This window comes from Cygnus olor, chromosome 7 (genome assembly GCF_009769625.2).
Source record: "Cygnus olor isolate bCygOlo1 chromosome 7, bCygOlo1.pri.v2, whole genome shotgun sequence".
Taxonomy (NCBI): Eukaryota; Metazoa; Chordata; class Aves; order Anseriformes; family Anatidae; genus Cygnus; species Cygnus olor.
Genome location: NC_049175.1, coordinates 33,553,722 through 33,581,123, shown reverse-complemented (window position 1 = coordinate 33,581,123; position 27,402 = coordinate 33,553,722). Strand labels below are relative to the sequence as shown.

The following is a 27,402-nucleotide window of genomic DNA, read 5'->3' as shown; positions in this document are numbered from 1 at the left end:
AAGGCTATTTTTTTTAACATGGGCATACAGTGATGTTCCCCTCCCAGTGCAATGTGGTACACTTTTTTCCTGGCATGTAATGCCTTTAAATTTCTATGAAATATAGCTTCCAACCACAGTCTCCTAAAGATAAGTGGAGAAGAGATAAAAGAACTACATTTGATGTAGAGGTTATATTTTCTCACATAGTAGGAGATGGTTGTAAAGTAATTTAGGGTCTTACCCACTTCTGATTAAGTCGTATGTTACTGATCCAAAATCAGGTTGTGGAGATGCTACGCAGGTATCGACAAACACCAGAAGATCTGGGTCGGAGGAATGAAGACTGACTTGAGCAAAAAGAGTTTGGTTCAAATCTACGTAATAGGGGGACTGAAGCACAGGGCTGGAGAATGAATCTGAATCGTAGAACGACATGCTAACGTTGTATCTTCCCACAGAGGTCGTGTTCTTGATTAGATTATTTTCTGTTACGTAAATGACTTCTACTGTTGAGTTGTTCTCCATTATGCATTTTGCAACGATCTGTACGCTCTTCTTGCGCGTGATAATCTTGTCAGTTTCAGAGAGAGTTACGATGTTGGTGTAAGTGATACGATGACCTTCATCCTGTAAAAGGAACAGCATGAAATAGTTGCGATTATATGGGCACTGCAGTCAAAAGCAACTGTGTTAAGGTTAAGTTGCATGAAATGTTGCAACCAAAAAAAATAATCATCCCTTGTACCTGTGTGTCCCAAATGCTGAACCAACCCCAAAGCAGGTTAAGGAATACTGCATGGAGTGTGGGAAGTATCAAAGCTCCATTTCAGTCACCCTTATCTAAACGATGCTGTTAATGAGCTCTTAGGAACCTTGCCATCATTGGGCTTTTTCCATCTCCTTGTGACTTGTATCACTTGCATGGAATGTTGGAGTTACATTCCTAGCATTGTGTTACTTTTGATAATCTGGATGTAGAGGGAATGAAGTAAAATAAAAAGTCTGGAATGAATTTGTGTGGATTCTCCTGGGTTTCGTTTGAAAGGCTTGTGATCGTTAGATTCTAACAGAGCAAAATGTTTTCAGCTCCAAGGCTGGAAGCAAGCAATTAGATGAGCTATGTGGAAGTAAATCTGCTGTTAGCTTGTTCATGTACGATTCATAAACTGTTCTGACAAGCTCTTGTCATTCCCAAGCTATTGTTGTCTTATTTGCAGAACTTTTTTCCCCCTTTACCTTTTTAGTTGTTCCACAGCTGCTTAATGGGAAGGAGAAAATCACGGGATCAGTGGAAACTGGCTTGCAGGTTGGGTCGTTCAGCTGCAGGTGAGTTTCATTGTAGCCAAAGGAGTCCAGATAATCCTTGCTCACAACAATTTCCAGTCTGTCTGAAGAGCATGTAAGCGATGCTGCCATTGAAAGAGAAATTAAAATAAGTTATCACAAAATCTGCTGTGATCATTTCTCACCTGCTCTGGATCAAGACCTGTCCTTGAGCCTTTTGCATAGTTCTTGAGCTGTCAGAGCCTGAATCTGAAATGTCTCGTGCGTGTTTGAAGTAATACAAAATTTCATGCTTGACTCTCAAAAAATGTTAGGCAAGCAAAGCCATGTAAAACTCATGCTGAAAGTTTAATTGTAATCCCAGTAACATGGAATGAATTGCAGCCTTTATAAAAGGGAAAATGAATCAAAATGACAGTGCAGGATGGCGGGTGAGGAAATTGACGTCAAGGTTTTGGAGGCAGCCCTTCCCACCTCAGTTAATGGGAAGAAGGCTCTGCAGATGTACAGAACAAATAAGAAAAACCGTCCAGCTCAAGGGGAAAGGAAATTACAACACACTCAACCTCCATTTGACTGAGTACCTGGGGGAACAAACACATTTAAAGGAACCAGTCAGAAAAATTTATCTGTACATCTTTAGGAGGGTAACAATGCCTGTTGTGTCCAAACAACAACCCCTCAGGTTTTCAGTGGAGTTGGCCAGAAAAAGGACCAAAAAGACTGAAAAACAAGCTTTATTTTGCAGCTAGGTCAGGGAATAACTTATGTTCTATAAGTGAGACTAATGTGATTTGGTTTTTTTATATACTTGAAGAGAGTTAATGGCTACCACTATAAAGGCTTAAATCCTCAGTCACAACTGTCAGATTTTTTCTGTATTTTCTACGGAGGGGAAGACTCGTACGTGAAAGTGAGAAGCGAATACACCTACTGTCAGGCTCTGGGGGATCAGGCAGAATGCTGGTATACTGAGCGGAAAATCCTCTGTAGGAGTTGGCGTAGTCTGTAGACAACACAACTGTCATGCCGTTTGAAGAAGATTGAAAGGTGGGCCGAGAAATGCCACATACTTTTCCAATTAAGCCAGTGTTAGTGGTGAGGCCATCATAGACTGCCAGAAAGTCAAATTGGCAGTTTTGATCCAGTTCCAGGCTGTAGACAGAGAAAAAATGATGATAGGAAACATGAGTGTAGAGAACATTGCTCGTATTGGATAAAGGATTCAGTACGGATAGCAACTGACAAGTCCCAGTCAATTGAAATAGAAGAATGGAGAATAAAAGAACACACAAATCAATGTTATTAAAAACAAATAAAACATGGAAAACTCTTAGGCAAGAAATAATTAAGTGCATGATTCTACTCTCATTGAAATGGAAATTTTGCTAGTGCTCTCAACACAGTCAGCTACATTTATAGTATCAGAACTACAAATATTGATGGTAAATTACTTAATAAAAATAACCACACCTTCAAATATATTAAAGGAAAAAAATTGCATTAAAATAAAGAAGTGCTTTTAAAGTGTAGGTTTGACTCAAGTGGATCTCTGACGCCTCTTATGTGTATCACCAGAGGAAAAGGAAGGCTTTTGTCCTTTTTATGTCTGTTTTAAGCATGTTCCTTACGTAGCAAGCGCTTCATGCTGTTGGATTTAAATTCAGGCTAGCTTGTGGACACCTCATGGCTAGTCACCTGAAAAGCTTTCTGTGTTTCACTGACTGGCTCTGCAGTAGCTATAGAGCACTGTACAGTGATTTTGTACATGTTGCAATTACCTTATCATAAAGAGTCACCAAATCATATTGGTTTTACATGTCTACAGACGTTCTAAAAGCACTTCTGCTTGCTGTGTTTAAAGCAGTGCTTCTAAACAGAATTACAAAAGAACAGTTGAGTGTAGGGCGTTTACTCACAACAAATCCTTAAACTGTAAGTTTATCTTCGATTTTTTTGCAGTTTGTATGTGCCAGACGCAGTATGTGAATGGAGGGTAAGAGGATGGGTAGTTGGGACTGATAAGTGTCCCGTTGGGACCTGTTAAGCTTCCCCCACAACGTGCTGAAAAGAAGAGCAGACACATTGGTAACACAGCAGTATATATAACAATAAAAATAAATTCAAAACCTAAAGCTGTGTCACTAGCAGGAGCATTTCTCGAGGATTCCATTCATTTGGAAATGATTAAAGGTGCTAAATATAACTTTTCTATATATTTTAGGGACATTTTTTTTCAGCAGCAAAGTTAATTAAACGCTGGAGCAGCATAAACCATGATGTAGGAATTTCTCTCTCACATTGAAGTCTTTAAGAGTTTAATACCATGCCGCTCAGGTCAACTGGAGCAAAGGAAGTAACTAGTCACAAGCTAAGGCTTTTTCTTTCGTTCTTAAGAATAAGAATAGCTTGGACAAAAATGGGACACGTCGAATGAAGACCCTCACTGACTTCTGTGACAAGTCCTTGGTAGGAGTTACAAGACGGTCCTAGTCTTAGGGATCAAACAGGGCAAATGCTATGTCATATGTCATCTGCAAACTGAGGAAATTTAGTAGAAGTCTTTACGTAAAAGTGGAGTCCCATAATGCCTTCTTTGCAATCATTTTTTTCTGAGTAAATCTGCATTTTTTAGACTCTCCAGCAAATGTGCTATCGTTTTACTGCCTCCTTCCTTCTGCTGATTTTACCCAAACCATTCCCTAAGGGCTGAGTGATTAATTAAAAATTCTGTGAATAATCTCTAATTGCCATCCCAAACTTTGCTTTACTAATCATCCTTTAATAGTAAATTCAAATGGTATTTATTTTATTTCATTAAGTTCTGACTTACTTGTTTCCGGTGAAAAGAAGTAATAGAAGACAAAGAAGTTTCGTGCGAAAGCCACAGAGTTTGTTTTTATGAGAAAAGTTAAACTGTTTGAAGATGATTCAAACATTGGGACTGCATCAGTGTTGTTACATACTTGTCCAAGAAGAGGTGAATTAGAGGAAGGACCATCATATACATTAATACTTTCTGTTTCGCAGCTTGAAGAAGGAGCAAATCTTAAAAAAAAAAAAAAAAAAAAAAAACATGGTGAGAACTACCTCGCCTCATTGATAAATAAGCAGACTCTTTGCAGTCCACAACACAGATTCAGTAAAGCATTTTACTGAAGCAAATACAGAGAAATATTTGGAGGCAGCAATGTCTTAAGTTGAAATTATTAAGAAATTCAGCTTAGCCATACTAGTTTATTTCAATTTTATTATGCATTTTCAACATTTTTAAGTTCAAATTCATTGAAAACATACCAAAACATATGGAGGAAATACTTACTTAAAATAGGAGAAGATGAGCCTAATCGTTTGATTTTCATTTCTCTGAATTTGCCAGACACAGTTTGCATCTGAATTTAGGTCAATCTTTAAAGATTTGTTGGGGTCGGTGAGCGAGGTACCGCAGCGAGGCGCACCTGTGGAAGAAGAGCACCAACAAAGAGCTTGCAAGGCTGGCCCTCCTGCAGTAAGGTCTCATCCTGCTCCATGCCATGACCCCAGGACAGCCCACCATAGAGCAGGCCTGCAAAACATTCTACCATTTGGGTTTTTAGTTTCTACTGCACTGGTTTATGAAACTTGAAGAATCAAAGAACATTAGGAAGTACTTCTTATCCTTATTTTCATTAGTAGAAGAGACAAGGCAGTTAGGGAAACACAGGTGAAGCCAGTGGCAAAACTGGAAATTCCAAGTGACAGGGGACACCTCAGCAACTCCCTTCTGCAAGGCTGGTCACCACAAGAGCTTCAAACCTCCTGCCTTCCACCTACGCTCTTTTCCTGAGGATCACTGAATATATTTCTGAGTTTCAGCCCTTTACATCAAAGCACTCAGAGACCTGCACTGAGGGAATAAAAAAAAAAATTAAAAAAAAATCAGATTTGAGTTTCTGAAGGTCAATGTGTGAGACTACTGTGTATTTAGAGCTGCCTATAATTCTGACCTTCCATCTCTAAAATGATACTGCTAAACCGCAAAAGCTTCAGAGTACGGCAACAAAGATGAACAAAAATTTAAAATAATTTCCAGATAAAGAATAAGTAAATGGACTAAAGCAATTTAGGTCAGAAAAGAGAAAAAATGAGGAGGAAAGGAAGTGCTAGAGATCCATACATTCGTGGCAAGGGTTCTCTTCCAATACAAGAACTCAGTGGGCTGAAACAAAACCAATAACCTGTGATTTTGAAAGAAACAAAGGAACTGGCTCTTTGCACGTGGATCTTTGCTGTGGGGTGATGTGGATGTTAAAACATCAAAACAGCTCAAAACCATGAAAGAAAAATACCTTGATAACTGTTAAACACGAATATAGCACTCCCTGTCTGGTTCAGGACATCCTGACCCAAATTTGTTGGTGACAGGGAGAGCGTTACGGGGAGGTATTACTGCAGGCTTGTCTCCATAGTCTTGTCTGAGCATCCCCTCTGACTGTTACTGTGTTCAGGGTTCAGGGCTGGGTGAACGTGAAAATGAACAAACAAGCCGAGGTTGCTATATCTAACATTACTTAATGAATGTTAATTAGTTACGAAGTACTTACAGTAATGAGCATTGCATAGGAACCTTTGGAGAAAGATTATCATCCAGTCTGAGCTTAAGATTTCTTTTCTGCCTTAGCATTTTCTAAAAATAGTGGTCTCAAACAGCAAGAACTTCCTGTGCCATGCATGCAGTCCTAGATAGAGAGGTCAGACTTTCTGCTGAACTCCAGAGGGAAAAGAAAGGTTTAGGAGAGACCTTTCTGGTCATATATGAAACCTCCCAGCTGGAAGAGCATTACGAGGTCAGCTTTGCCCTGCCCTCACTCTACATCCCTCCGGATGGTTCCTGTAGCCTGGCACCACCAGAGCAGCTCTGTAGCAATACTTCATTACCCCACAGTCACTGCCCACCGTTACTTGGGTAAATTGCTGATCTAAGCACAGAATGGTGATCCCAAATTAAGCAACAAATGACTGTCTATTGCATCTGATTGAACACGGGGAAAAATGCCCCCAAACTCTTTTAAAAAGCAACAGTTTCCCCAAAAGTCAATTTAGTCCTGTTACTCCAATACAATATTAACTTACACATGCAAATTTCCATTCCAGAGTAAAATCTCTTCAAAGTCAAGTTCTTAAGTAAAAACATTGTCATAGGCAGTCATATATTGCAATCATTTTATTCTGATATTCTTATTTTTATACTTAGTGGCATATTAAAGTGTTTTGCAGCAGTACATTAAAATAAGCTGCACTTAAAGGTATGTTTTACATTTTCCCCTCCAGTTGCCTACAAAATAGCTTGTGCAGAAACTAATAAAGATTCACAGAAGAAGAAAAATGGTTTATTTTCATACCCATGAATTCTATTGAGTTGTCTTCAGCAAGAATTAGAGCAGCTAAGAGAGGCAGAAGGAAGAAGCGTCTGAGTGCCTGCATTTTGATGGCAGCTGGGGAGGTTAGGGATTTCTAACTTTTATACCTCCTGCTATTTCATAATCATCTTGTATTGCATGGTATCTCGAAGGGAGGTCTTAATCTCTCAATTACTGTTTCCTTTTAACAGATAGAAATGAGAAAGTAACAGGTGTGCCCATTTTTTTAATGTGTATTGCGTAGAAGTTTAACCGTGCTTTCATCACCTCAGCGTCTCATGGGTTCAAAGCATGGTTCTCTGTTGATTCACTGAGCCTCTGTTTGGGTGTGTTGACATCAGTCTGACCTGAACAGAAATGTTCTGAGGGGGACTGACAGACTGTCCCTTTGGCAACCAATGTGTCCAGCTCACAGCGTGGGGCAGAGGGAGCTCCGTGGTTCCCACCTCCATTTTGACACCCGTCCCTTCAGGTTGCACGGGCAGAGCATTCAGTGTCCCTGCTGAAGATTCCTCCGGTTATAAAGTGGGACTATCGTAGCGGAGTTGTCCTGAGTAATAATTTCCCATTGCTGAAGCATTCATGGGTGAACAAGACCGCGTTAATGTTACCCACAGATTTAAAAGAATAATATTGCACTGCAGCCACATTGTAATTAAAACTTTTACAGTCCCACAGCAGAAGACACAGAAAAGTCCCAAGAGCCCCAGTTCCTCTGAGCACGAGCCTAATGAATATCTGCTCCAATATATATACACTAATTAGTCTGCCTTTCTTGAAGGACCAAAGCTCCTTAAATATGGAGTATTTCCTACTGCAGCTGCAGATACCCCGTGTTTAAAGCTTCCACAGGCTGTGCTACTGCCAGTGCCACAGATGTGCCCTTCCCCTAGCCTTGTCCTTTGCCGTGGTACCCACGTGGTGTGGGAATAGCCAGGAAAAATGGGAGCCGAGCTGTGAGACTCTTTCCAATGCAGAGGGCTGGTGTCCCACAGCTGTGCAAACAGGGGTTCTTTCAAGTTTCCTAGTCAAGTCAAGTTGCGGTGCAGACCTTCTTGAAGCACATCCAGGCACTTCTCTTTTATAGCAACTAATCATTTGTATACAAACAAGTTTGTTTCTTTTCTACACAGATTGATATGGAATTATGACGCCTCTGTAATGATGCTACCTTTCTAGTCTCAGACGTACTTTATGTAAAACAATCCTGTCTATCTCCCTTTAAGGATTTTGAATGCAACCCTTTCTTCCTCAGGACAGAGTATTTATATTGTCTTTAAATGTGAGGCATTGAATACATGTATGAAGCCACTGCAATAGCATTTGAATTTCCTTTTGTTTCCAGAAATACTACATTTGCATTTACTCTGTATAGCCATTCATTTCTTAAACCCACACACATATGTGCAAGCAATTTTCAAATGCTAACATCCACTTTTTATGCATTTAATGTGTGAACTGGGGCAACCCCCAGCCAGTCATCGCTGTGTCCATCAGCACCAGGAAAAATACAAAATACATCCGTGGCTATGATGCTCTGGCAAGCTGGTAGGTATGGGTTGGTAGGCTAACTGCTGGAATTACTTGTGTACGAACGATGAGGAAATTCTCCTGCTCTGTGTTTGCTCTGGAGGGACTGGACCCCTGAGCCCTGTGGCTCTGGAGGGCTGAGCAGGGCTCTCATGCTTGCAGGGATGGCTCTGAGCACTGCAGCTCGTGCTCCAGATCTGAGCCTTCAAACCGTTTTTCAATCCCCTGTGTTCACATACCGTGTTCAGACAGTGTGATGTGCTCACATACCAGGTGATGCTGAAATATTAATGGCCCGCTTTGAGTTCCCTCTTCCACCTCAAAAGAAAATGGCTGGCAAAGTCCTTCAAAATGAGAACAGGATGACTGTATGGAAAGTATTTTAAAATAGCCGATCCTTAGAACAAATTAGTGTGCATTTTGGAACAAAGGAACAAGCATTCGGCTGTTGTGGATCTGTTATTTACAGGCACTTTCCCTCACTGCCTGCAGCTGAGATTTCCCTGCAATAGCAGGGAAAATGTGATTTCAAGCACTTTAAGTCATTACCTGTGAGAAGCAGAACGGCAGGGTTACAAGTGCAATGGATTTTGGTGTGAATTAAGTGCAATTAGGAAATACTCTGGCTCAGGACTGGAGTCCTGGCCATTTTTTTACAAAGGCATTACAGTCCCACAGGATTAGGGCTTTGGCTGTGAGCCCACATGGCACTACGCAGGCCAAGACAGGGGCTGAGCCACCAGGTCAGAGATCTGGTCAGAGCAGACTTGTTGAAAGACCTGCAGGAGTTTATTGTCTGTGAGCTGGCTACAGTATTCACAGAGAAGCTGAGTTTCAGAATGGTTGTAATCCCTTTTTTTTGGAAGGGCTGAAACACAAAAAGTTGCCCTTATATTTTTTATTTTTTTTGGTCTTGTATTTCACACTCTAAACAGTAGGCATCTTTATTCCCTACAGAGCATCTCATTATGAGTTTGGGTACTCTGTACATATTCACTGAGTATTGGCCTTGAAGATCCTTTTCACACTCCAAATTCACCAGATTATCAAAATTTAATCCATCTCTTTCCCTCAGTTGACTGCTGGGCTACTGGACAATCTGCAGTGAACTGTCAAGATATTTTTCTCTATTCTGAACTGAAAATTATAGTTTGCCCTTTTTTTTTTTTCTCACTAAGTCATTCCAAGTAGGACAATTTAACATACTGAATCACAGAAACACTTTTTTTTTGGCTCATAGTGATTTAATTTGAACAGATATTGAAAGAGAAAGGATGAAGCAAATGCTTGTAACGAAAAAAAATTAGATGTGCTATAGTTCTAGTCTCCAGTAATAAAAGCTAACATATGGAAGATTTTAATAGCTTATAGCTATTGTAGAGATTATATCTCAGGACATGTACAATATTTTTTCCAATTATTTCTGAATTCCTATTTACAATAATTGCGTAGACATTATTGGTTACAAGGGATTCTTATCTTGTGATTTATGTCTCTTCTTGAGCTCAGAAAGCAGCACTGCTGCTTACATCTGTAAGGCAGGTTAATCACTCCTGAATGCTAAGTATTTGAGCTATTCAGTACAATGGGGAGAACTGTAAGAACGGCAAGAGGGAAACAGCCTTGATGGGAAAAATCAGCCAGCTGATCCAATTACACTTTGTCACTGAGAGTTTTTACTGAAGTTTAGGCTTTTACAGATCTGGAATATAGATAAAAAAATCTGAAATTAAGAAACACAAGTACAGTTAAGATTACAATACCTTTAGATTTACACCCCCTATTAAAATTTGTTTTTAGAATTTATTAGCAGGTGTGAAACATACTGACCATGTATATAAGTGATCAACATGATATTATAATTAGAAGAAGCATTATTGGGGCTACTGTAATCTGGAGACCACAACAATGACATCTTCATCACTGTCACTTGTGCTTCTTTTGTCTCTCCTTATGCAGCCCTGGTAACATCGAGAGGAATAATTGTATCTGTTGCACACTGCCATTTTGCACTGTAGGTAAACGGATGTGTATCTGCCAATAAAGCTGGGGGCTCTGAATTTGAACTGGACAATCCTCCTGTCTGGTGAATAGTAGCTCCTAAAAGTTGGGTCTCTCACACACCTGAGAAAAGAAAAAAGGAAAAAAAAAACACCTTACAATTATCATACAAAAATTGTGACATAGTTACTATGTCATTTGTTTCATTATTTAGAAGCAATTTTCCTTCAGAACTTTTAAACTGTGAAGTTAATCACAGTTCACAGCCCAGAACTCCTGAACACACATGCAGTTATATGGAATTTATATATGTAACTTGTTATACAGTATGTAATGCTACATATGTAAATATCACACGTATGCAAACATATAAATGTAAAACATCTGATGAAATTTTAAATATGTGAGCCATAGCTACTGTGTAGCCCTATTACCTTTCCAAATTTATTTTTTATTTTAACCTTAAACTTTCTAAGAACTATAAAGAAATATACCCATATCCCAAATCAAACAAAACCACTTAAATTAGGAGGCTCATCCTTGTCTAAATTTCTAAATTTTTTATATAATTTGTGAAATACCTTCTGAAAATTTATACTGATTTCTCTCCCTTGCAGAATATAATAGTGAATTAAATGTAAAATGCCAGCTAAACAAAAGTGTCTATCCTAATAGCTAGTTCATTTAAAATCTAGCTGCTTCTTGCTAATGGATAACTCATAAGTCCTACAGAACTCTGGATTTGTGGTGTACCTATTTGTTATTGTCCTTATCAGGTCAATCACATGCAAGAAATTATTTGAAAATAGTTGTTGAGATATTTTCCTTACCCCCTTCTTATTATATCAGATGCCACAGTTGTAAAGTCATAAGGATTTGGAGAGACCACACACGTGTCTGTGAACAGCATCAGATTTGGCTCTGCGCTGTAGAGGGTAGCACGAACAAACAAATCCCGGTTTGGCAGAACGTAGTACGGTGGAGCCCTCACTACATTGGAAAAAGATGGTGAATCATAAAAGGCAAACTTGACAACAAATCGCCCAGATGGAGTTTGCTGGTACGGAGGCTCTATAATGCTGGGTACAGTTTCGAAACCAGGATTGCCGTATATTCTGCAGGCGAGGTTCAGCAGCGAGTTCCTATTTCTGCTGTAGAGGTTGCCAGACATGGATCCTTCCACTGTGTTGGAATAAGTGATGGCTCCACGTGTTATCTGTTAAAATATTAGTGAGTTTAGAGCTGCAAAGTAGTGCAGAACCCTTTTCTGAATGCCACTGGGAAGCTGGGGGAGCTGAGGGATAGCAGGGCCTGGCCATGAGGGCCCAGCTGCCCGATCTCGGCCCCATAGCTGAGGATAACTTTTGTTCATAAATAACTTTGACACCATCTTGGCATGTGCTAATTTCAAGGTCAGACGTGCTCACCAGCCTCCTTGTGCCACAGCCGTTGTACGGTATACGGAAGGTGACGTGGAAGTTGGTGATCACAGGCCTGCACCTGGGGTCTCGCAGGTGGACGCTCCCTGAAAGGTACCCTCGGGAGCTCAGGTAGGATCTCCTGATGATTGCCCGCATGTAATTAGGCAGACAGGTAAGGGTTACTAGAGGAGAAGAAATGTAATGTTAATAAACCATATTTTAGTATACAGTAAAACGCAGCATGCACTAAATACCAATGTGCTTCACAACTCTAAGTGCGGGCTTTGCTGACTAAGCTGGAGAAAACAGCTGAGTGGAGAGAAACTGAATTCCTCTCTTTCTTCACTGGTGCCATTGCTTATCACTCTCTCCTACAGCTAATCCTGAGGTCACACACGTCAGCACTTCTGCAGGATGGGGTGAGCTCGCCACGACAACCCCTGAGCTGCTGCTTTGCTCGTGAGGTCCCTGCAGGGCATGCTGCCACACCTGGCCGGCAGCCTGGCAGTCCATGGGCAGGTGTTTCAAATGTCTTTTTCCATAAATATTGCAGACGTAGGCCAGCTTGTCCCGCTTGGGCAAGCACCCGCTCTCCGCCTCAGACGCTGCCTGCCATAAACTGCCAGCCCTCTCCAGCTTGCATCTTGCCCAGCGTGCAGGGCACTGGTAAGGGAAAGGAATTACAAAGAGGAAGGAAGGAGAAGGCCCTACCTTGGCTTATAGGTGCTGGCCTTGATTGTGGAGGAGCTTTTAATGAAAAAAAAAAAAAAAAAAAGAAAATAAGTGAGAGTGAATGATGAAAATACGTGCTTGTATGTAATCAGTCAATATCCACTGTAATCAGCTGAATGCAGTCAGACTAGAAAATATTAATATCAACAGAGCTGAAGAACAGAGCTGTCATGGACAAAAAGCTCATATTAAGAAAAGCATACAGACTTGAATGATGACATATTACTAGCAATAACAGGAACAAGATTTAATTCTGCTTATTCATTTGTTTAGGCAGATGATTTCATGCTCAAATGAATGCTTTTTATCAGAAGTTCAGTTTTCTGTACGTCACTGGAAAAATAGAGTTCTTTTACTGATGCAGTCTTTTAGCAATGTGATGCTGATAGGCCAGACTTTAAAACAAGACCTTAGCCTGCCCTCTGAGCATTTGAGGCACAATATTTGCAATGTCTGAGCAGAACCTGAAATTCAACTTTCTTCAAAAGTTAAATCCCATTGTCAAAACCTTTATCTAAGGTTCAAAACAAATACCACTGAAAATATCAGAAATTCTCACTGACTTAGTTTCCAGTGGGGATGTAACTTTGGTGAGTGCACGAGGCTGACTTCCTAGGCATGAGATGGGAAGCAATGTTAACGCATTGTCAGACTGCAATTAGATAGCTGACTAAGCACTTAAACTGGAATAACACTGCACTACTTGTGCATTACAGTGGTAATGCCTGTGTCTACAGGAGCTGGAGGGACTGATAGAGTTGATGAGATTGCTACTGTGAGAAAAGAAAATATGAAAGTAAACATTGTCTGAATCCTAAATAAATTCATTATTGGCATGAGAAATAATAAATGTGTACCCACATGAGCTAGGCCAAGGATTCCTAACATTTTTTGCCTGAGGACACTCCATGGTCCCCAAGCACCATCCCTGTGCCTCAGTTTTCCTCCACCCGTTTGCAGTGCCTGGCCCTCAGCTCCAGGAGCTCTGTCCATGCTGCACGGCCAGGCAGCGCTGCTGCTCACCGGGCTGCTGTAAACAAGCACCAACAAGTACCTGGTGTTTCTGCTGCTGGGGACTTGGTCGGGACTGCCAAAGAGAAAGCAAAAGCCAGGCTTCAGCCATTTTTCCATTACTGCACGAGCAAAGCAAAGGCTGCTGCTGTGGAGGGAATCAGCAGCGTTCTGCCAGGCTTCAGCCTGGCACCAATTCCACACAGAATAAAGTGGTCAGTACCTGGTGCTGGAGGCGTGGTGGTTTCTGGAGGGGCTGGTGAGGCATGCAAGAGAGCACAAGTGCTGGTTAGGAGCTGCCATGGGCTGGACAGGCGGGGGGAACCCGCACCACAGTGGAGCCACAGGCTCCTGTTTGGAGGGTGGCTGCATGCAGCCCCAGGGGAGGCTGCTGCAGCCAGGGCATAGCCACGCTTGGCTGTAGGGTCTATGAGCAGGAGTAAATACCTGGTGATTCAGCCACAGTGGTCTCAGTTGGGGCTGCCAAAGAGAAAGCAAAAGCCAGGCTTCAGCCATTTTTCCATTACTGCACGAGCAAAGCAAAGGCTGCTGCTGTGGAGGGAACCAGCAGCGTTCTGCCAGGCTTCAGCCTGGCACCAATTCCACACAGAATAAAGTGGTCAGTACCTGGTGCTGGAGGCGTGGTGGTTTCTGGAGGGGCTGGTGAGGCATGCAAGAGAGCACAAGTGCTGGTTAGGAGCTGCCATGGGCTGAACAGGCGGGATGAACCCGCACCACAGTGGAGCCACAGGCTCCTGTTTGGAGGGTGGCTGCATGCAGCCCCAGGGGAGGCTGCTGCAGCCAGGGCACAGCCACGCTTGGCTGTAGGGTCTATGAGCAGGAGTAAATACCTGGTGATTCAGCCACAGTGGTCTCAGTTGGGGCTGCCAAAGAGAAAGCAAAAGCCAGGCTTCAGCCATTTTTCCATTACTGCACGAGCAAAGCAAAGGCTGCTGCTGTGGAGGGAACCAGCAGCGTTCTGCCAGGCTTCAGCCTGGCACCAATTCCACACAGAATAAAGTGGTCAGTACCTGGTGCTGGAGGCGTGGTGGTTTCTGGAGGGGCTGGTGAGGCATGCAAGAGAGCACAAGTGCTGGTTAGGAGCTGCCACGTGCTGGACAGGCAGGAGGAACCCGCACCACAGTGGAGCCACAGGCTCCTGTTTGGAGGGTGGCTGTGTACAGCCCCAGGGGAGGCTGCTGCAGCCAGGGCACAGCCACGCTTGGCTGTAGGGTCTATGAGCAGGAGTAAATACCTGGTGTTTCAGCCACAGTGGTCTCAGTTGGGGCTGCCAAAGAGAAAGCAAAAGCCAGGCTTCAGCCATTTTTCCATTACTGCACGAGCAAAGCAAAGGCTGCTGCTGTGGAGGGAATCAGCAGCGTTCTGCCAGGCTTCAGCCTGGCACCAATTCCACACAGAATAAAGTGGTCAGTACCTGGTGCTGGAGGCGTGGTGGTTTCTGGAGGGGCTGGTGAGGCATGCAAGAGAGCACAAGTGCTGGTTAGGAGCTGCCACGTGCTGGACAGGCAGGAGGAACCCGCACCACAGTGGAGCCACAGGCTCCTGTTTGGAGGGTGGCTGTGTACAGCCCCAGGGGAGGCTGCTGCAGCCAGGGCACAGCCACGCTTGGCTGTAGGGTCTATGAGCAGGAGTAAATACCTGGTGTTTCAGCCACAGTGGTCTCAGTTGGGGCTGCCAAAGAGAAAGCAAAAGCCAGGCTTTAGTAGTCTTTCAATTACTGTGTGAACAAAGCAAAAACTGTCCAACCAAAGCAAAATTAACATTAAGGTGCAGTTAGGCCTGGTTTAATCAGACACCCATTCCAGCTACATTATAACAATTTACAATATGCCGTAATTTGGCATTTGATTAACCCAGTTTGTGGCCTTTTCACCGCCCTTCAGGGCGGGTGAAAGTCACGTGTGGGGTGTGTGTACGTCCACAGATGCCAAAAAACTCGGTGTCGTGGGACACCTCTCCCTGCTCATCACAACCACTGCATCAGCATCAGGAGTTTGTGTGCCCATTCACCTGTGCGTCGTGAGCTTCTCGGGGCTAACGGTGTGTAAGAGCTCTCTGACCACCAAGCAGTGCTGTGCTCACGGGGAATCAGCACTCCACGATAGGAGAAATAATATTTGACTAAGCCTGAGGTGAATAAGCTAGCGGTGAAGTGCTCCATACCTGTTGTTCCGTGTGTGGTAAGCTCCACAGGGACTGTTGGGAGAGAAAATAAAAAACATCATAAAAATGAAAGGTAGATCAATGTTTTCAGTTAAAGGGCGAGACAAGCAGCAGTACAGTCAGGGCTCTCCCCCCAAACCATGACTCGGGTGATGGTTTCTGAAGCCCTGGAGAAGCCTGCAGGTTGGTGTTCCTGCCACCGTTTCTGCCACCCCACACTGCAGACCTTTGCCAGGAGGGGAGCAGTGATGCAGATCTGGTGGGGACAGGCAGTGTTTCTGTCCCAGCTCCTCACCCAGGCTGAAATGCGGTATGAAGTGCTGTTTGCAGGGGAGCAGCCCCACCACTGCAGTATCTGCCAGGGCCAAGAGCCTGGGAGGTGTGCCAGCCAGAACTGCTTTCAAATAAAATAAGTTACGTCTAGCTTGAGATGGTTAGTTAGGAAGCAGTAAAGCCTCTTGATACATCGAAGGAGAAATGATTTTCAGTGTGCAAACTACAGAGGGCTGAGCGGATTAGGAGTGTGGACTGAGAGTCTGAACTTGATTTCTCCTTCTTAAATTCTTCTATTGCTTGCAGCTTTTGTGCAGCACATCAGAGATTCATTGCAAGTGTTTCTCTGTAACCATCAGTTAAGAACACTGCATGGTAGCAGTAAAAGGGGAGAGGAGAAGACTTACCAAAAATAAAATCAGAATCAGAATATGTGCCCTTTCAGAGTGGTAGCAGAAGCCTTATTCACTTCTTCAGGACTGTAAGTCTTGAGGCCACTGTTATTCATTATATCACTGTAATGCAATACAACTTAGCCTAGCATGAACATCACTTCCCTAGAGGACCTCACTCTATCTTGGACATAAACATCACAGTCCAAAAAGATTCAATGGACTGCCAGCCTACACTGATGGCTAGTATCAGACACACCATGTTCATGTAGTGCCAGATCCTCCACCAAAACAATTTCCTTCTGCATCCTCAGCTAGCAGGACGTAAGCTCAGCGTGCACTCCGTTTTCTGCATAAGTTCACGTGATGCAGATACCATCTCTTTAAATGCAAGTACGAAATCGTGAAATAGGAGTGCATTCCCAGGAGAGAAAGAATGAGAAGAAGATATGTTTACAACACTGTAAGACTGACACAAGCAATTTAAGGCCCAAATAGTCTTTGTTCCAGAGATAAGTCCAGGTTGGACTGCTAACACCTACCTGTGGGCATCTCTGGAAAAAAACACATATAGCCCTGCTCTTCCCTTTCTGCTTGCCTGACCCTCCAGTAGAGAAACCCCTCATGGGAAGGAGAAGATGGCCCCAGGTCACTTGTAGCTTGGGGGTCCGGACTGACTCGTGCCCATGGGGCCACGGCCAGGGATGCCCATTTGCAGCTCCAGCCTTGCGCCAGGCTCCTCCTTTCATCCAAGCACGCTTTCATGCATGATTTAGGAAACTTGATTCACATTAAATAAAATGGAGAAGGTGTGTACCTGCACAGATAACACCCATATCTTCCTTGTGGAAGCAGTCGTGTGTGCCCAGCCCCCTGTGGGAGCACTACTCCAGGAAGGACTCGCTCCCTGTGCATTTCATGTTGTCCAGGAGAATATCTCCTGTGCCTTCCCCAAAAAAGGCGTTAATTTTGGCTGAGAGAGCATCACCACAGCCCATCTCTCTGCACACAACCTTGGCATTCCTTATGTCCCAGTCGTCATAGCAGACGGTTCCCCATCTCCCATTGTGAAAGATTTCAAGGCGCCCTGAGCACTCATTGTCTCCGTTCACCAGTCTCAGGGACATCTCTTGCAAAAGCAGAAGGAAATTCATGGTCATTCAGCAGCCTCATTCAGCAGATGCATTCACCACATAGTAAAAGCCAAGTAACTATATGCAATATGTCAGACATGAAAACTTTGAAAGATCTGCCTACAAAGAACTCACCAGCTGGGACAGGCTCTGTTGGGACTGTGGTAGTAACTGGCTCTGGAAAAGGAAACAGAAAAGTGAATTTTTGGTCTTGCTCTCGAGGATGTTTAATAATGTTCTTCAGTTACTATGTTAGACAAATGAAAGCAGTAGTAACATGGAACAACCCCTTCATCTCTGGGAGCATCATCACAAAAGGGAGATGAACAAACCCTTTTTTAAATGTCAGCTAAGACAGGGTCTGAGTGTTAATGGTTGCAGTTATCCTGCAGATATAATATTCAGTTGTGTGGGACACTTTAATTTAGGCGTTGGACATCCTCACACAAGAGACACACATTTTCCTGGGTTGTTTAACTCCATTTGAGGTCTTTACTGAAAAACTCTCTCTTTAATAAAATTATAGCGGGAGAAACATTTCAGAAATGGTTGCACTTCTGTTTTGTCAGAGCACGGCTAGAAATCAGACACTTGCACAGCTTGGACTCAACCTCTGCTAGAGGGAGGTAGGGTAGGACTGCCAAGGCCACTTGTTTTATAATAATATTAAAATAAATAGTGTCAGAGTATCTCTCTTGTAAAGTCCAGTAGACATATGGCCATTTTCTTGCCAGGAATTGAATAGCACAAATAGCAACCAGTTCTTTTGGAGAGATTTTACAGCAAATTCTTTATCTTTTCTTTCTCCTCACTCCTCTCACTTCCTCCCAGTGCCATTTCCCCAGATTCCCAGTACTCTTTCTGGGATCTCCAGCTGTGCATGTTTTCAGTCAGAACAGAATTGCTGGAAAACTGGGAACTGATTTGAAGGAATCCTAAAGGAAATTGCTAAGAATAACTTCCTGCTAAATACAAGAAGAGGAAATTTGATTTACTACTTGTCATCATTCATATGGGAAATCAGCACTGAAACATGCCCATGTACCTGCGCAAATGACGCCAGCATCTTCTTTCGGCTGACAGTTGTGTACAGCTATCCCCCTGTGAGAGCACTCCCACAGGCTGCCTTCGCCCCCTCTGCACTGCACTTCATCGAGGAGGATGTTCCCAGAGCCCTGCCCGAACTGGGCCTCGGCTACGGCCAGCAGAGCTTCCCCACAGCCCAGCTGCTGGCACACGACCTCGGCATCCCCCAGGTCCCAGCCGTCATCGCACACCGTGCCCCAGCTGCCGTTGTAATAGAGCTCAACGCGGCCCGAGCACCTGCTGTCGCCGTCTGCGAGTCGCAGGGACTGAGCTGAAGCATCTGCTGTGGAGGAAGAACACCGCACGTTGCTGCCATTTATCCTAGGCTGTGCCAAAGCCCATCTTCAGGCCAGCCAGCACCATGGTGAAGAAAGGAGCGGGTAGCACACAGAGTAGTCTGCTGCCACAGAGGATCCTCCCCTGAATCTCAGCTCTCCTTTAGGACTGATGTTATAAATTCTTGAACCCGTCTTTTGACTGGTTGATACTATATGCAATATCTGATGGGCATGGACAAAGTCCTCTTCCACAACATGCTGATCTCTGGGGGAAACGATCCTCATCCCTACAACTAGCAACAGAGGAGAAAAAGTTTCTACTTTTTCTTTACCATCTTTCTCACCTATATAGTAGTGCTGTCTAAACAATTAACACAACTGCCCAGAGCCAGCCCTTTCCTGAGATACCTTGCAACCTGAAGGCTATGTGTTTTTTTTTTTTTTTTTTTTTTTTAAATTTTTCCCCCCTTCTTCTTTAAATAATGCCTGATTCAGCTTCTTTTCACTCTGGCATAACAGATGGTTGGCACAGCATCATTTCCCAGGAATAGTAGCAGAGCTATTTCTACAGATCAGGCTCATTTCTGAGAGCTGGGTACTTATGGAATAACCCACACATTTATCTCACTTTCAGAGGGAAAGGCTTTTAGAGATCTGAAGTTCCAAATTAGTTTTATGGGTCTGGAGTGTATTTTTCTTTCAGAGAAAGAAATCAGAGACTCTGCCGACAACATAATTGAGTTCCTCTGAGTTTGTTGCCATCATAAACTGTACCAAGTATACACAGCTGTCTTACTTCTTGGTAGGTCTGTGATTACAAGGTTTTCATTTTGGGACATTTTGCTGTCACCTGGCAGTCATTTGTAACCAACTAATGCACATCCATTCAGAATGAGTGCCATGTTTCCAAAGACTCTCTTTGCCCTTAATTCCTTTTTGCTGACCATGATCAAAGCTCCTTCCATCTAAGTACCATGCTTATCATTTCCTTCTGCAAAAGTTGGCTGTAAAGAAATGTCAGCAGCAATATTCTTGGCTCGCTTCCCAAGATCAAGGTCTGAACTTCTATGAGACTGCCAAATACGATTTCAGGGATAAGAAAATAATTGAGACAAAAGATAACTAATTAATTTGTTGAACCAGGTGTTGAGTAGTCACTAGCGATAGTGAAAGGTGTTACATAAGTTTAAGAACTGGACTTCATTAGCTATCTAAGGCTAGGTGGGAGTAGTGAGAAAAAGGCAGATTAAAAAATATATATCCAGATCTTGACTTAGATTACAGGCAGTAATAAATTCGTTGTGATTCAGCTGATATTAAAAATAGCTTTACTGAGGGGGAGGCAACCTCTGAATTAGACTCAGTAAGTAAATGAAGTATTTCACTAATCTGAAATATGAATGTCAATCTGAAATAAAGAACTGATTAAGTAGCAGTCCCAAGAATTGTTAATGTATTCTTGTGGGTGTGTCTAGACAGATGAAAGGCAACTTTCTGCTTTCAACAAATGAATAAAAGAAAGCATTAGATATTTGCTTCTCTTCAAAGTCAGTGTTTTGTGCTTAGGTAAGTGTAAAACATAATCAAAAGAATTGGTAAGCACTTAGTTTCCCTGAGCCATTAACCCAAAGAGCAGTTTATCTATGGTTGGTACAAATAAAAGTAATGAGATTGTTAGTTACGGCTAAAGAGGAGCACTTTTTCACTTTAACCATTAAACACCTTCCTTGTTGCACAGAGTGTGCATACATAGGATGAAATTGTTTGCTCAAATGCATGGCTGAATAGACACAAGCAAAGCACTTAATAGTTAAAATTAGTAACGTAGGTATTCTTGGAAATCCATATATACACCCTGTATTAGGTTCGTTAAGCCTGTATTGTAGTCAACTGATCAGTCATTTAAGAAGAAATTCACATTCAACTTCTGAAAGCCAAGAAGATAAAAATAAATCCTGAGGGACCACATTCATTTCTCAGTTTCACTGGTGTGTGCTAAGAAGTGCAAACTTCTTTTCATTCATCTGGAATAGGTCCCAGTGTGAACATGTAAGGCAGGCAGCAAAATCTGGTCAAAGCTCTGTAAAATATTCTTTGAAGAAGGAAAGTTTTCTTTTCTATCCTTTTGAAATTGGAAAGACCGGCAGCAAAAAGTTACAGAAACACCGACTTAAATTTCTCCTTTGCTGTACTAAAGATTTGTCTGTTAATTTCTAAGACAATTAACATTTGTAGAAAATGGGGTGGATAGACCCTAGATCTTGAACATGAACTTATTGTTAAAATTAAGGTTGACGGGTGGAGCATTAAGCAGATTTGTACTACATTTCCTAGACCTGCTGCCACTGGTATTGAGTCACAGCTCTAATCTTTTGAGAACATAGATAAAGCTGTAGAAGAGAAGAAGCTCTATAAAAGGTTATAAAGAGAAGAATTATCAGTTGCCTCAGTAATTGTTTGTCATGTTATGCAGCATCTTGAGCTAACAGATGGTATGGGTGTTAAATAGCCAGCCACAGCTACAGGTAATGAAATCCTCAGCCATTACCACTGACACTTTGGAACAGGACAGATAGAGTGACAGAAGGAAAGGCAAGATTTGTGCGCTCTCTGGAGGACAAGATGAGAATTCAAAATCATCTTCATAAACTGAATAAATGTCAAAAATCAGCAAGTTGAACTTCAGCACAGACAGATGCAATGGACTGCTCATTGCAAAGAGAAAACCATGGCACAAAGGCAAAATCATCCTCTTAGCTGGCACAGGAGGGCCATGGAAAGACTGGAAGTTAGCAGTGTTGGCACTGCGGTGAGCTAGTCCAATCTCAGCTTGCTCTCAGAGTGATACACTGGGTCTACTTATCCTCCTCGGCACTAACAAGGCCTCAGCTGCTCATTTGGTGATTGTACATTTAAGAAAGATAGAGGTAATGGGGAGAACTTGGATTTAAGAAATATAATAGGCTTGAAAATCATGAGTTCTAAGTTTAAAGAGCCGAATTTAGTTTATATGGGAAGTGTCTTTCAATATTCAGAAGAGGACTCTAAAGAGGATTGCCATGAATTTCCCCCTGGAATCTGCAGAGAGCTAAAACAGCAACCGTAGGCACTACAGAAAATTCCTATCAACAAAAGAACATCAAATGTAGTGTTCTACACATTTTTCTTGTGTCTTGAATACATCTGTCAAGCCCAGAGGCAAAGTGTACACATTCATCTTCCCTGGTGGAGATTTACTTAGGAGTTTAAAGCCTATTGTTGCTATCAATTTCTTCTTCATCAGACGAGTAGGTAAAACAACACGTAGTGGGTAGAAAGGCCCCCCTCAGCTGATGGCTGATACAAAATGACCCTGTCTGGTGAAACCCTGGCTTTAAGGTTTGTAAAACTTAAGAAATTATTTCATAGACTCATTAAAACAGCTCATTCTTCAAAAGCTTGCAAAGCATCTTAAAAAAAAAACATATGCCAGAATAAGATTTGCCCCAACAAAAAGAATGGAGAAAAGGTGGGACATACACACACACCTTGCAGTGTGATCAGCATTTATATGGGGACCAAAGCCCCACATAAGTCAATTTCCCATCCCCAAGAGGGACCTCTAACAGATGCTGAGGAGGAGTATAAGAATGGGACAAGCAATCCTGGTTTGCACAGGACTGTCTCCTAGCTGCATCCTTTTGCATCTAGGAGACGTTTTTGCTCCTGAACCATGCAAGGCAGACAGCTTGTGTCTGCCTGTTCCTTACCCTCATTTGTTGTACAGTGTAATGCTGGAGTTGTGGCTGGCTCACTAGTCTCTGTGACTGGGGCAGATGTGATCAAGTCATCCAATTCTGTGGTAGAGTCATCAATTGAAGCTTTGAGGGAAAAAAAAAACAACAGTAGGAACTATGAACAACAGTGGCAAAATGCGAATATAAACCAGAAGTAATTTTTTAGTTAAAACAATCAGGATTTGTCAATTTTGTAGAAATGTGTGAAAGTACAAGAAGTTTTTTTTTTTCAGTGAACAAACTTGGAATTGTCCCTTGTACTTCAGTCTGAGTCCCTATATAGCATCACATAATACTATGATAAATAAATGTTCAAAGTTGGGATTTCTAAGCTTCTTGGCTACTGGAGAATGAAATAGCATGTTCTTATCCCTCTTTATGAAAACTTCAGTGCACATATTTTCCATGCAATATGTCTTTATCTGAGCTCACCTAGACTCAAAACTGATTTTGGTACTACACCATCCAACTATATACTTGCTTTTATAAGCTGAATTTACTCAGGATTTTTGGTATAGATACTGCCTCAGTCCCATCATTCACTGAAGTAGATGCACAGAAGGAATACATGGGTATATACATAGGGACCGTTAAAGAGTTGAGAAAATGCATTATTGGAGAGAAACATCAACCAGTGGTAGAAAATGGAGCTGATGTTTGGTGATATCATTTAGATTATGTCCTTGAAGTAAAAGTGAGTTGGACTGTAGCCTCTAACATATGGTCACATCTTAATCCAGCTGAAAAACCCCAATTAACAGAGTGTTTGTTTTAGATATAACTTGCAAAACGGCCATTCTTACCTTCAGAAACTGTGGTTGGGATTTCAGGGGCCAATGTGGTATTTCCCTCTGCAAGAACAGCAGGTGCAGAAGATGGATCTGAGGCCAAGAGCAAGTTGAGGAAAGAAAGAGAAGGAGAGAGAGGCAGCAATTAGGAGTGAACGCGTGGTCTGAAATCTTGATGAAAGTAAGTAGGTTTGGGCTTAGCAGAGAAGCGAGTCAATGCGTAGCCCTTTAGTTTTACTGAAAAGTCTTTCACCTTCATTTAACCTTTAACACTAAAGACAGAAGATACCTGTGTTATTTCTGACTGTGTTCATTTACTGCTAGAGGTGCAACAGTCATTTGGAAAGACGCAAAGTAGCCATTGTTAGGGAAATAAAGAATGAGATTTTTCTTGCATTTTGGGAGTGAGTGCTAGCAGACAAGTGCTCCTCACCTTCCTCGAGGGTTGTCAAGGTCACTGTAGCAGACAGTGTCTCCGTCCCTGTTGTATCTGGGCTGGGTGCAGAGGAGGAAGCTGCAGAGATGGGCAGGGGTGAGGGAATATGTTACTAGACAGAATCACCTGAAGGGGCTGCGAAGGAGGAATATGTGGGTGTTGAAGGGACTGTTAAATATAAGGAATTCATTACTGGAGCGAAACATCTATCAGTGACAGAAACTGGAGCTGATGTTTGGTGATATGATTTAGTTTATGTAATCTAATTTAAACAGAAACTTAAATTCTATTCTTAGATTTTATAGCATAGTGCCTGTTTTTACCTTCAGGAGCTGTGGAAGGGATTTCTGGAACTGAGGTATCACTGCCTACTGTAGGTGGGGTTGGTGCCGTTGATGCTTCTGTTGTGTTTTCGGAGGCTGTGACAGGAAGGAAGAAATGAGGAAAGGAGAGAAAGAGAGCATTAAGATAAGGCAGAATGGCTGAACTCAGCTGTTAATGAATTTAATTGGTTTCAGACTTTGTAGAAAGCGGAGTCCGTGTATTATCTGTCATCCAGATCCACACATGTGGCTCAGAAATGGGTCTTCATGTTAAAACTGGGCATTACAAGTGTCAGGAAAGTTTCAGACTTTTCTCACTGGGAGGGAGGAAAGCAAAAGGAGTGTGATAAGTAAAAATAGAAATGGGTGTTGTAACTTGGAAGTAACGTATATCAGTATATAGCTTCCCAGCACTGCAACATGGCATGTTTTATCTATTTCATTACGTAGTCCAAAATGTAAAATAACAAAGAGTATTTTGGCTTTCTGTAAGGAAATGTTCATTAAAACCATTTCTGTCTTATCTGACTGAAAGTCTTTCTCCCAAAGGTGTCACAGTCATTGGGGAGAAGAGGGAGAGTCCGTTCAGACCATTTTTTCTGCAGTTCCCTGCAGGGTGTCCCTGCATTGCAGAGCATCACCACAAGCAGGTAAGAGGCGTGGTGTAGTGGGGGGCTGGTGGCAGAGCCGGCTCTCGCCCCCAGCTCGCGGAGCTCAGCCTGCGACATCCTGTGCCACGTGTTGGGAGAGGGTGAATCTGGTAAGACCAAGCCTGGAGGCTTATAAACTGTTAAGAATCCAGATAAATATTGTTATAAATGGTGAGAAACACAGGCTAAATGGCTTTATCCCAAGTCATGCTTCTTAAATATGTATATATAAAAATCATTATTTCTTTCAGATTCTCTCATTTAAATTCTGCACTATTCAGCTTCGCTTGAAGTGAGATTTGCATGTAACATTTGCAGCTCCTTGTTGGAGTTGTGGTCTAAGTGCTAGTGGCAGTCTGCCCATGCTGCCAGAAAGCCAGCAGTTTGCACCAAGCAAACGGGATTCAGAGACAAGCATTGGTGGCACTGAGAAATGGTGATTTTGCAGTATTTCTTGGCATGTCCACTGATCTCCCCTTCAAACCAAAACTTACATCCAGATATTCATTCAGCATTTTTCTAACATGCTGCAGACTGTGAAAATGCCCGTTACCTTCCTTTGGTGTGGTCAGGGTTTCTGATGTCCTGTTTTCTTCTGCAATGGCAGTGGAAGCAAAGGAGGAACCTGTGCAAGCAAAGGAGGCTATCAGAAGGACGAGAAATTAAATGTCTGCCAGCAGCAATTAAAGGCAGGTGTGTGCTAAGAGGAATTAAGGACTCTAGATCTCAGGCTCGATAAAAAGCTGTGTTATCAGTGTGCTAAATAGCTGGAAAGGCAGAGGTCCAGCTAAGGGAGGTGAGTTCAAATGCTTGGCTGTGCTCCTTAATGGTTCTAGAGCTTTTATGAAACTTGGACACACAAAATCACAATGATCTGGACACTTCTGCTTTACAAAACTATACCTGTAGTATTTATAGCTACAAGCTCAGGGAAATTAATCATTAAATGCATATATTTCTGCTGTCTCCTGACAGTCTGATATTTTTTAAGTGAAGATGTTAAAGAGGGGTTGCTCCTTCCCAGCAGTTTAATTTGCATTGTGTACTGTGATTGTTTTACAGATTCATGTGGTCACATTTTCTTAATCCAGCTGAAAAACCCCAATTAACAGAGTGTTTGTTTTAGATATAACTTGCAAAATGGCCATTCTTACCTTCAGAAACTGTGGTTGGGATTTCAGGGGCCAATGTGGTATTTCCTTCTGCAAGAACAGCAGGTGCAGAAGATGGATCTGAGGCCAAGAGCAAGTTGAGGAAAGAAAGAGAAGGAGAGAGAGGCAGCAATTAGGAGTGAACGCGTGGTCTGAAATCTTGATGAAAGTAAGTAGGTTTGGGCTTAGCAGAGAAGCGAGTCAATGCGTAGCCCTTTAGTTTTACTGAAAAGTCTTTCACCTTCATTTAACCTTTAACACTAAAGACAGAAGATACCTGTGTTATTTCTGACTGTGTTCATTTACTGCTAGAGGTGCAACAGCCATTTGGAAAGATGCAAAGTAGCCATTGTTAGGGAAATAAAGAATTAGATGATTTTTACTTTTTTTTTTTTTTTTTTTTTCTTTTATAGCATTTTGGGAGTGAGTGCTAGCAGACAAGTGCTCCTCACCTTCCTCGAGGGTTGTCAAGGTCACTGTAGCAGACAGTGTCTCTGTCCCTGTTGTGTCTGGGCTGGGTGCAGAGGAGGAAGCTGCAGAGATGGGCAGGGGTAAGGGAATACGTTAGTAAATGGAATCACGACCAGGTAAAAGAACAGACATTTCAGGGATCAGTGAAATCATTAGGACTTTGGGCTTCATGGAGAGGGAAGTTATTTTACCAGATTTTGACTTCTGGTAATTGGTTTAGAAGAACATCTTCTAATTAGTAATTATAAATGAATGTAGTAGTAATTAAAAGTGAATTTGGGAGACTGATGGAACTGGTATACCTCTTGTCATGGTATGAGCCCACCTGATTTCCATTCCACCTTTTCACTAACTTCAGAACCTGGAAATATTAGGTGTAACTATTAAAAGAATTGAAGGTGAAGAAAATATCCAGATAAGAGTGCCTCAGATGATCCAATTGTACAGATCTCATCATACAGATATGCAGTCTTGATAATTATATTGTAGGTAGACTTAATCATGTACTTGTTTTCCCTCCAAACACATTTTCTTGTGAAAATGAAGATGGTGTTGGCCATTGGCTCCTCCAAGGCTACTTACATACAGAGTTAGATAATGAAATATTTTTACTGAATTCCAAGTGGTCCTCCTGTATACTTCTCAAATTGCATATTACCCCAAATTTTTGCAGGTGCCATTTACAGCTTGGGTTTTTCCCTTGCCTTTGTCAGTAGAAGTCAGCAGTTCTGTGGTAGAGGTTACGGTGCTGTCTGTGGCAAATGATGATGAACTTGTAGTTTGGGGATTCTCTGAGGATGTTGGAAGATAGAGGAAATAAATTATTAGAGAACTATGATAATGGTCATGAGAACTGAGACACTGGTGAAATAATTTAAATGTCAGGTTTTGTGTAGTAGTGGGCTAATGCACTAGACGTGGTAGTGTGATTGCTGTCAGTTAATAACAGTTCTAAATGAACTGCTGAGATATTTGCCAGTGGTACTGTTAAGGCAGATGTAGATGCTCAGAATATGCAGCAATAGATCAGTGCTACTACAATGTGGTTTTGTTGGTTCAGGCCTTGAGGAGACATTATTTAGGGAACAAGCCTTTCACTTC

At 42.3% G+C, this 27,402-nt stretch overlaps 2 protein-coding genes across 3 annotated transcripts in view; both read right to left on the bottom strand.

Moving 5' to 3' along the window:
• LOC121073276 (deleted in malignant brain tumors 1 protein-like) overlaps positions 1 to 27,402 on the bottom strand; it is a 90,712-nt gene that overhangs the window by 375 nt on the left and 62,935 nt on the right. Inside the window, 15 exon segments of the mRNA XM_040564058.1 lie at positions 224 to 609; positions 1,219 to 1,391; positions 2,201 to 2,421; positions 3,186 to 3,330; positions 4,100 to 4,314; positions 4,589 to 4,781; positions 10,126 to 10,319; positions 11,027 to 11,412; positions 11,624 to 11,756; positions 17,098 to 17,338; positions 18,376 to 18,711; positions 22,456 to 22,566; positions 23,286 to 23,363; positions 25,233 to 25,304; positions 25,462 to 25,475. Coding sequence (XP_040419992.1) covers positions 224 to 609; positions 1,219 to 1,391; positions 2,201 to 2,421; positions 3,186 to 3,330; positions 4,100 to 4,314; positions 4,589 to 4,781; positions 10,126 to 10,319; positions 11,027 to 11,412; positions 11,624 to 11,756; positions 17,098 to 17,338; positions 18,376 to 18,711; positions 22,456 to 22,566; positions 23,286 to 23,363; positions 25,233 to 25,304; positions 25,462 to 25,475 — 2,898 coding nt within the window.
• Positions 11,634 to 14,971, bottom strand: LOC121073111 (hydroxysteroid dehydrogenase-like protein 2). Of its 2 annotated transcripts, none has more exons than XM_040563743.1 (8): positions 14,796 to 14,971; positions 14,212 to 14,244; positions 13,988 to 14,020; positions 13,808 to 13,840; positions 13,584 to 13,616; positions 13,404 to 13,436; positions 12,329 to 12,364; positions 11,634 to 11,799 (listed from the first exon to the last, which is right to left on the bottom strand). In XM_040563743.1, exons 1-7 carry the CDS (start codon positions 14,838 to 14,840, stop codon positions 12,335 to 12,337), a joined length of 240 nt encoding a protein of 79 aa, XP_040419677.1. In that variant the 5' UTR covers positions 14,841 to 14,971; the 3' UTR covers positions 11,634 to 11,799; positions 12,329 to 12,334. The 2 variants fall into 2 exon arrangements, with proteins under 2 accessions (XP_040419677.1, XP_040419676.1); XM_040563742.1 differs by lacking the exon at positions 14,796 to 14,971 and adding an exon at positions 14,392 to 14,567.